This window comes from Pempheris klunzingeri, chromosome 8, assembly GCF_042242105.1.
Source record: "Pempheris klunzingeri isolate RE-2024b chromosome 8, fPemKlu1.hap1, whole genome shotgun sequence".
In the NCBI taxonomy this organism is placed as follows: Eukaryota; Metazoa; Chordata; class Actinopteri; order Acropomatiformes; family Pempheridae; genus Pempheris; species Pempheris klunzingeri.
This window is the reverse complement of record NC_092019.1, coordinates 17,755,184-17,764,672: the sequence shown is the minus strand read 5'-3', so window position 1 is coordinate 17,764,672 and position 9,489 is coordinate 17,755,184. Positions and strand designations below refer to the sequence as shown.

Here is a 9,489-nt window from a genome sequence, read left to right as displayed (position 1 = left end):
ACACACACACACACACACACAACTTGTTGCCCTTAGCAGCACCCTCCCTGCCAGCCGGCCATTAGGTGTGTGTGTGTGTGTGTGTGTGTGTGTGTGTATTTGGATGGACTGTTCTTGTTTGGACAGGGGAGGTGGTGGGGGTTGGAAGGGCACCCCCCCATAGGGCTGCCCCTGCAACGTGAGCAGGAAGGTGCACACGACACCCCTATGACAGCTCACACCTTATCAGCCAATGATGCAAGGCAATCCCCATAACACTCACATGCTAGGGCAGTTCACTCTTATGGGGGAAAAAATCCCCCCCCTGCTCCAAAATACGTGTACAACCCACTGTTGAGCACAGTAAAGTGATCTCCATATGCTTAACCTCTCCGGCAGGTTCAGATATCTAGACGAGCTAATACAGGAAGGGAGCTAAGTGTATATGTGCTGCACATCATGCACTAAAAGCTGAAAAGCTCACAGGCCTTTAGGGTAGACCACCACTGCTCTGCACCCCGGAGAGACAACATGCCACTCAGACAAGTTAATCTGAGCGTCTCTAACTCGTCCTCTGGTTCCTTCTCTCAGGCTGATGAGACAGGCGGCCATTATGACAACCACAAAGACACACAGCCACACACAGATCCCCCTTAACCCCGCCCCGCTTTGTGGTCCACACGCCAGCGCATAACAGCCTAATCTCACAGCTTCACCGGAGGCCAGCGAGAAATGTGTTACTCTGACTGCCGGCGTGTGTGTGTGTGTGTGTGTGTGTGTGTGTCAAGGGAGAATGACTGTGGACAGCTGGCTGGGCCTCTATCTGATACACTAAGAACATTATCACTGGGCGGCGGGCAGTGTGAGAGATACATACGTCCCAGTCACAGCATGGGGAGACCTGAGCGCAGCGGAATAGTGGGGAGCCAGTTATACTATACCTGAGAACGGAGAGGACAGGCTGTACGCTGGGAACAACACACACAAACACAGCAACAAGGAGGATCAAATAAAGTGGAGCATGCACAGGAGCAGTCACGGTGCACGTTCGTGCAGAGGCCTCACACTCACGGTACAGGATTCAGCTTAAACCACACAAAAAAGCACAGTCACAGGAAAATATAGATGCGCTCATACGCACATGCAGCTGTAAGAAAAATACAAAAGTGGGTCTTGTTTAAAAACCATGGCCTGTTTATTGCGCAGAACATTTTGGCAGTTGTTTGCGTTAACAGAAATAAAATCTCTCCCGGCCCCTCACACTGTTGCAGAGTTACCCTTTTATACCATTCTAGTGTTTTTTTCTTTGAAAATTATATTTCCTAATTACAAAAACCAAAGGATAAGAGGAGTGAGCACCTTCCAGATCAGGGTAAACTCTACCACAAGCACCTCACACACATCTTTGTTTACAGATGGTTGACAATCAATACTGTTTCGACCATGTATTCTGTCTTCTTCACTACAACACTGTTGTAACTAAACAAGCTTTGCCTGGTCAGGGGTGTTCTGGGAAACATCAATGCTCACAAAAACCTTGAAAAATTGATTTCTCTGTGTGGGAGTGCCAAAATGATACAATATACTGTGAGAGTCATAAATTCATCTAATGTATCATCCTCACATGGCACGGGCTGCTGTAGAAAACTGCATATAATTTATGGAAGACATCAGAAATACAGTATCATATACAGTAAAATACCACAAAATCTGTAGGGGACTAATAAATGTGCAGCTCCCATATTAGGAAAAACACCATTAGGAGTCAGAGTTAGCGTAAAGGTCAGAGTTCACACTCTAGGTAAGACCCCACAAGTAGCACCACATTCCCTTGGCAGCCCACCACCCTGACAGGGACACTACAGTAACACGGCTGATATGAAGTGAAATTTACAGTTGGTGCCTTTGTGAGATTTGCCGTTAAAAAGTTTAATTTTCCCGATTGAACATCCACAAATAAAAGCAAAAAAAAAAAAGACTGAAAAAATTCAAGATCTTGTCTTGAAGCTGCCCTGTAGGTGTTTTTTTGCCTTCATAAGGCAAACTATGTGAGAAAAAAATGTGAACTTCACTAATGAGAGCAGGTCAAAACCTGCAGCAAAGCCTTTAACATTTAATCAACCCTGCAGCTGACTGTAACTAAAATAAAAGCTGTGTGCAGCCATGACAGTAAAGATCATTTAAAGCTGCAGGAGTTATGAATGATATTGATGACAGCCATGAAATGTGTTTGTCTCTGCTGTGCTGCCCTCTGCCTGTCACTATACTACAAAACAAGAAATGGTCACAACGTATAATAACCATTATATACAAACAAAGAGAATGAGCTTAAAAATCCTTATAAAAACAATTTCATACAAAATAAAGCCACAAAAATAGATCTGTATACAAAATACATTTCAAAAAGTGAGAGGGGAAACCTCAAAGTAGCTGTGCAGTAAGAAAAAAGAAACAAAAATACGATTCTGTCATTCACTAAAAAGAATTAACATCTAAACCCTTTAACTGGCATAGCAACAGACACACAGATACACGAGTAAGTTGTATGTATGCTAATATGTTGCCCATTTCCGAGTACATGTAGATTAGCATAAGCTTGCTCTTTTTTTCCTTTCCAAGATTTGTGTGAGTGTATGCCTGTTGTGTGTGGGTTTGAGGAGGCAGTATTTACACAGAAAATATGAATGAATAAATCCTGTTTGGATGTGAAGTTGTAACAGGGGAATGTGTGAGCGTGTGGCAGTAATTGGCGCGGAATGAGCAGCTGTGTGCCCTTATTGAGAGGCGTCGATGTAAGGAATGGCCTGTGTGTGTTCATCTGTGCACGAGCGTATTTGCATATCAATACTGGGGCTGGTACTTGGGGAAAAAGTAGAGGTCTTTGCACAATGAGCTGGTGAACTCCGACATCTCTTTGCAGCGATGGTGGGCGGTGCCAGGAGCGTAACCCTCCCGCTCCTTGATACGCCCGTTGACCTTCGAGACGCAAAAATACAGGAAGAAAAACATAAATACATTAACTAACTACATTAAAAAAGCATTTTACACTGTGACTGCAGTGTATCAAGGTGTAGGGCAGTGAAGTTCACCTGCACCAGGATGTCTGCAAGGTGTGTGTCTCTGGCATGGAGGCGGAGCGCTGTGTTAAGTTCCTGGATAAACCAGGACCCTCTCTTGGTGTTCCGCATGGCTGCTGTGCCTTGAGGAGGAAGTGAGGAGAAACAGTAAAGGCTTAATACAGATAGATGGAGGGAGACAGAGCTAAGGTGTTGTCTGGAATTTCCACAACTGGAAACAGACAGTCAAAGTCGGAAAACAATGTTAAAATTTCTACGCTTCTACGTTCACTAGGACTTCAGGCAGGGCTCTTAGGACTCTTACACCCCCCCCCAGTTTGTTGCCAAAAAACAAACTTTGATGTGTTAAATAGGAGTTCCCCTTAAAAGCCACCGATATGACCCACAGTGGGTTTGTTGCGGTTAGTCTTATGCATCGCTGGTAGAAAACAAGGGCACATTAAGCCACAGTTGGTTACAGATGCAGGACTTAATCAGCAGAGGAAATGTTACCACCTCTCGACACCTCTTTTTTCACAGCATGAATTACTGCGCACCCCTGCTGCCTCATTAATTTCCCCACAAACTGCTGTTTCTTTTATGCTTTACACTTCAGTTAAATAACCCATTTTATTAATAAGCCCACCCCAGAATAACAAAAGGGACAAACTTACAAATTCTCTGACCTTTGAGAGATGCGAAGCCACAGATCATGTCAGACCGCTGGGGAAGTTTAATCCTGGGCCTTCCCATGTCCCCCCTCTGCCTGGGGTCTGCGTCCCCTTGTCCCTCCCTTCCAGCATCCCGCTGTTCACAGCTTGGTGAGCAGGTCCTCGCTGGCCCATCTATCTGCTCCACTCCACAGTCCATCTCCTCTGTAATCAAGGCAGTTTCACGTTAACCTCAAACATCCAACAGTCTTCTTAACATCTAGTTCCCTCAATTTCAGGGGCCTTTACAGCAGCCATGGCACATATTGATAAATCAAAAAGCCAAAAAAATAAAATTCTGTAACATTCTTAACTGGATCTCAGAAAGGAAAGCATCAGTGATGTGCATGAGCCTCAGTTAAAAAGAAAATAGTGCCTCAGCTCAACTTCTACATGGAAAGATCAAGAGTATAATTATTTCAGCTATTTCTCCAAATTATTTCATTTTTTCTTTCTTTTTTTGGAAGCCAAGCTGTCAAACTACATCATTTTTGGCAGGCTTTTCCTATTCCTGAATATTGGTACAAAACAATTACTGGTTTTGACTGAAGCTATTTGCAGAAGCAGTGGCCAACCACATCTAATGGCCTTTGAGCAGCACACCTGTGGTGGAGCGAGGGAGTGTGTGACAGTAATGAGGAGTGCTCCTGAGGGGTCTGAGGGTTTGTCAGGGGCATCATCAGCCATGTAGGCAACCCATTACAGAGACAAACTAATTAACTAATTAGCTGGGAGCCTGGTGAAGTCACAGACCAATTACATGTTTATGGACTATTATTGTACTACTATTGTATCACAGGTTATTCAAGTCTACAACAGAGCATTGAAAATTTGACATATTATGACACCATCCGCAGCATCTGGAACTGTGTTGCTGATGGATAGTTGTCAACCCGGCGAGTGGCCAGGTCGGTGATAGCAAACAACATCTGGACATGTGGAGGGACAGGCTGCCATCTGTCTTTTCTCTAACAGTAAAATATTTTATTATGTTGCAGGAATTAAACTGATTTAACATAAGTGGTTTTAACACACGTGGTTAAATATTACAATAATACATTTGCATATTCATTTGTGTATTATGATCCCATATGTGTCGGCCCTCACAGTCACACGTACCCCGAGCAGTTCCACAAAGAGGCACCCGACACACACTTTCTATGTCAATAAATATAATGATGATGAGCGATGTACAGATGACAGGGCCTTACCCCCTCTGCAGGCCTGGATGAAAAACATCTTTGGCTTGTTCTGTAGCAGGGGACAGTGAGCATTGTCAAAGGCCTCAAACACCCAGTCCAGCTGAAATTGACCAAGTGACACAAATGTTAAATGTGGAATGTCAAAAAAAAGAGGTTCTATATTTACCCTTAATTAGCATTACATACATCAACACAGAAAGTTATCATTCACAGACACACACACACCTGCAGGAGCTGTCCGTCTGTGCCATATATAGCTCCTTCCACTCCGTGAGAGAGCAGACACACCACACAGCTGTCCACTGTTCGGTGGTCTGGCCGCCTGCAAAAGTTCTCAATGCACGTCCTCATGCCCTACACAAAGCATGAGGAGTCAGCAAAACTCTGCATATCACAGATACAGTTAACACAGAATACCCTTGGTAGTGTGAAGTGTCATCTCAAAGTGTCTTTGTGTGAGACACCGACGGCAAACATGCTTACTCAAGTCAAATTTCTTAGAATAAGCTAAAAGACACAAAGTTTGCCACACTGAAAATGGTAACTGAGCTAAACAAAACTTCCAAACAAATCTGGTGATTTCTCAGAATGATTCAAGGTCAAAAGGCTCTCAATTTTACAACTGACCTTTTCTAGCTTTGTCTCTCATATATATATATATATATAAAAAAAAAAAGATGGTTGGTTTGTGTTTCAAATAACACCCTGTAAATACATATTGCGCCTGCGTCAGTGTGTGTGTGTGTGTGTTACCTGAGCAGTGAGGTCTCTTTGGACTGTAACCAGGTAGTCCAGCTCTGTGAAGACCTTCCTGAGGACTTCGTCATCCACCTCGCCTCCCTTCCTGGGGTCAAGGTCAGGTGCAGCGCAAGAATCAAAGGTCACGTTACTGATCACCAAACCAAAACCACGAGGGGATGACTTCATTCTGTAAGACTGGAGTGCAGGAAGTGAGAGAAAAAGACAAAAAAAGCACTGTAAAAAATGTTCCAAAATAACCTCATGGTAAAGCATCAGGAAAATTTTTTTTCTGTAAAGGCATTCACATCACAGTTTCACACATTACATTATATGATTATTACTTTTACATATTAATGTAACTTATAATCACTAAATTGTATGTATCTCTGCACTTAGTGCTCTACATTGACTCTCCAGTATGCAGATACAGTGGTGTGACGCTGAAGTAAATCACTGCACATCTGTTGAGGTGACCTGCTGAAGAGTATTTACCTGCTGGTAGTGAGAGAGGTAAAAGTCATGAGTGCACGGCAGCACAGGAGTGTTGATGGGACTATCTGCATCCAGACTAAACTCCATGGACTCTGCACACACAAACACAGACGCACACAATCACAATGTTAAACTCGGCATTTTCCAAGTTAAATAGCTGATACAGTTTTCATGCCATTGTGTGCTCTTGCGTGATAATAAACTTTGTACTACAGTGCTGTGAATGAGTCACTCTTGGGGCGTGGTGCCTGTAGGTACAGACAGCAGCCAAATGCTAGAGCGACCACACTCCTGCAGTGTGCACAGACTGAGCTTTCTAAAGCTTCTGCGGAAGTATATACAATTACCTGTCTATTCAAACTGGACAAGAGATAGTCAGATCTCACCAGATACCACCCCTTGTCTCCATGGAAACAGAAAAATATTGCCAACAACATTGGACACAAAGACACCTATTTTAGCCTGAATGCAGGCCGCACAGCAACACCACTCACCATGTGTCCTTGCTCTCTTGGCAGCAATTAATTCTTGAGTGGGGTGTGGAAGAGGAGAGTCCACAAATCTCTGAAATTCAATATCAGGCGTGGATTATTAATGAGGAAACATCAGCTGTTTTAAACAAACAAAAGACAGATAATGAAGGATTTTGTTCATTGCTGTGGCAGCAGCAGCAGCAGCTGTTGTTTGTCGTAGGAATATGACAACTTCTACCATAACTTAACCATTAGAGGATCTCCTGCCCGCTGCCTGACTACCTCAGATGGCCATCTGGTTGTCTAAGATATGATGAATGTGGTTTATGACTCTCACATCTGTCTGCTTATCTCTTCCTCTTTTCTTCATCAGCTGTCTGTCTATCTTCCTGTCTTCCTCCCTGACTGGGACCCACCCTCTGACTGAAGACTCTGAACGCAGGCAGCTACCTGAGACTCGACCTGGGCATGACGAGGTGCTGCTCACCTCACTCTGTTCTTCTCTGTCTCCTGAGGGTGTCTACAGAAGACCATGTAACTGGAGCACACTGTTTACAGAGACATGTAGCTTTTTCTCCTACTGTGACCATGTATAATTAAGCTGATAATTATGAAACCTCTTTAAAAGACATATTTAATGATATAAACATTTCCGGACATTAACTTTTGTTCCGGTTAAGCCTTGCGAAAATGTCAACAGTGACAATGACTGCAAAACTCCTGGCTGAGAGATTATAAGAGCTCTGCTCACCTCTCTCTTCTTCTCGGTCTTGTGCATGACTAGTCGCCCTGCCTCTCCCTCTGGCTCTTCCTCTGGCTGAATTCTCTGTGAGCAGAAAACAGACTAACAACTGCACTAAGTCTAGCAAGAATCTTCTTTGTATACCGTAGCTTTGTGCTGTGTGTGGTGATGTTTACCCACTCACCTCTTCATGTGTCTCTCTGCCATCTTTTTCTGGTGACTGTGTTAGAAGGTCACACAGATGCTGCTGCTCAGTTTCTTGCAGAGCTGTGCAGAAGCTGCTGAAGGCTCTTGGCCCTCGCTTTGGTAACAGCAGCAGCAGGCGCCAGCTTCGTTTATGGGATGTTTGCTCAGCCTAGTGTACAGAAGATCAGAAGTGTAAAGATCAATGACCAAGATCAAACTGTACATTTGATTAAGATTGCCACATTACTAATATTGTGACTTTTTTTTAACTCGAATAGTTGAGAGACACCGATTTAAACAATGAAATAGTGCATCCAGACGCTGATTGTTTAAAGGAGGCATCTCAGTAATGTCAGCCGGGAAGTTTTTTCTCTGAAGGCCCCAACACAGAAGTTGCCTCCCAATTTGTTAAGTGTCCCTTTCAACACAATCTACATCTACTAGTGACTCCTGATCAAAGGTCAAGTTTTTAGTGTGGAGATGAATGGTAAGCAGTTCTGTCAAAGGGTGATTTTGATTCATTTAAAATGTTAAAAGTTAAAACATGTAGTATTTTACAAAAAAAGAAAAAAATAGAGCTCCTTGTAATCAACTTTTGACCCCACAGATTTACCACGGGGTCCCTAAGGGAAACACAGGTTTGGCTAATGGGCCTAATCCAGTGATAATACATGACCTTGTTAGGAGCCTTGTAACAACGTATTGACAGCAGTTCAAGCAGGTGTACATGGAGCGTCGGTGTCCACATACCATGATGCTCTCTGCCATGCTCTCGGTGAGGATGTCGTCTGCCTGTAAGGACTGAATGAGCAGCTCATCCACCACCAGCTGCTTGCAGAGGACAGCAGAGCGCCTCCGCAGAGCCCGTCTGTCCCGCTCCAGCATGCCACACTCCAACATTTTGACTGGGTACGGGGCATTTAACAAGAAGCATGAACATCCGTATGAATACAGCAGAGGTTAGACCACAGTATAACCAAGTGACCGGCTGTGTCAACAGCCCCGGCAGTGATAATGCATTACACACGGTGTGGTCTTTTTTACATCCTGCTCCATATAGCGAAAAGACAGTATCGTTGTACACTTGACTGGTTTAAGGCTCTCTCACTCAGACACAATATCCGCAAGCATATCGACATAAAATACTTGTGGATCAAGTCGGTATCATGTAATAATGCACTTTTAAAGCCATCGACATTAAAGCCGCTGACAATGTTAGCTGAACAATGCACCTGTTTACAAAGGAAGAACCAGTTAACTAAAAATACAGCTTTATATTATCAAACCGACAAAACGTCACGATGCAGGAGACTGTGGTTAAATTATATTTACTGTTACACATTGCTAATTACCGATGCTAACTAGCTAGCTAGCTCATTTCGGACTGCCCTTTTTTCCTTTCATCAAAGCAAGCTAACTGTAATTCCTTCCATACACAGCTCTTACCGCTCGTCTGTTCCTGCAACAGAATAAGAAAACGTGTGGGGGGGAAAAAACTACCGAAAAATGTCGAGGCGTTTCACTCTTTCACGAAAATTAACAACATCCCGTCCCCACTCCACGAAACAACTTCCGCGGGGTACACGGTGGTTGTTTTGGATTCTGGCCAATGAGAGCAGAGTACATTTTGATTGGCATGTCAAGTGTCCAATCACCTGGCTTCTTACAGACTGGCGCCACCCAAAGTGAATCTACTTTCAGACTGTGAATTCAAGGACGTTTTGAATTTGAATTTTTCTGTTAATAAGTAGCCAATTGATAAGAAGCTCTCTGAAGACAGACACAAACAGCCCACTAATGGAGAGTCACATAGCTCCTAGAGGGGGGGCAAAAAAAGGAATGTGTTAAACAGCATTTAACCTAAAAACAGTGGTGTAAACTTTTGGGGTCCTTCTTGTACTTTACTTT

The 9,489-nt window shown here is 43.6% G+C and overlaps 1 protein-coding gene across 6 annotated transcripts; it reads right to left on the bottom strand.

Annotated features, from left to right (window-relative positions):
* Window positions 1-1,150: 1,150 nt before the first annotated feature.
* On the bottom strand, window positions 1,151-9,148 carry casp2 (caspase 2, apoptosis-related cysteine peptidase). 6 transcript variants are annotated; one of them, XM_070835052.1, is made up of 12 exons: window positions 9,028-9,148; window positions 8,332-8,486; window positions 7,580-7,750; window positions 7,405-7,497; window positions 6,675-6,744; window positions 6,181-6,272; window positions 5,701-5,883; window positions 5,173-5,301; window positions 4,957-5,047; window positions 3,710-3,910; window positions 3,069-3,178; window positions 1,151-2,955 (listed from the first exon to the last, which is right to left on the bottom strand). In XM_070835052.1, the coding sequence occupies exons 2-12, from the start codon at window positions 8,479-8,481 to the stop codon at window positions 2,821-2,823; spliced, it is 1,425 nt and encodes a 474-aa protein (XP_070691153.1). In that variant the 5' UTR covers window positions 8,482-8,486; window positions 9,028-9,148; the 3' UTR covers window positions 1,151-2,820. The 6 variants fall into 6 exon arrangements, with proteins under 6 accessions (XP_070691153.1, XP_070691154.1, XP_070691156.1 ...); XM_070835053.1 differs by having other exon boundaries at window positions 3,722-3,910; XM_070835055.1 differs by having other exon boundaries at window positions 7,405-7,479.
* Between the last annotated feature and the right edge of the window lie 341 nt (window positions 9,149-9,489).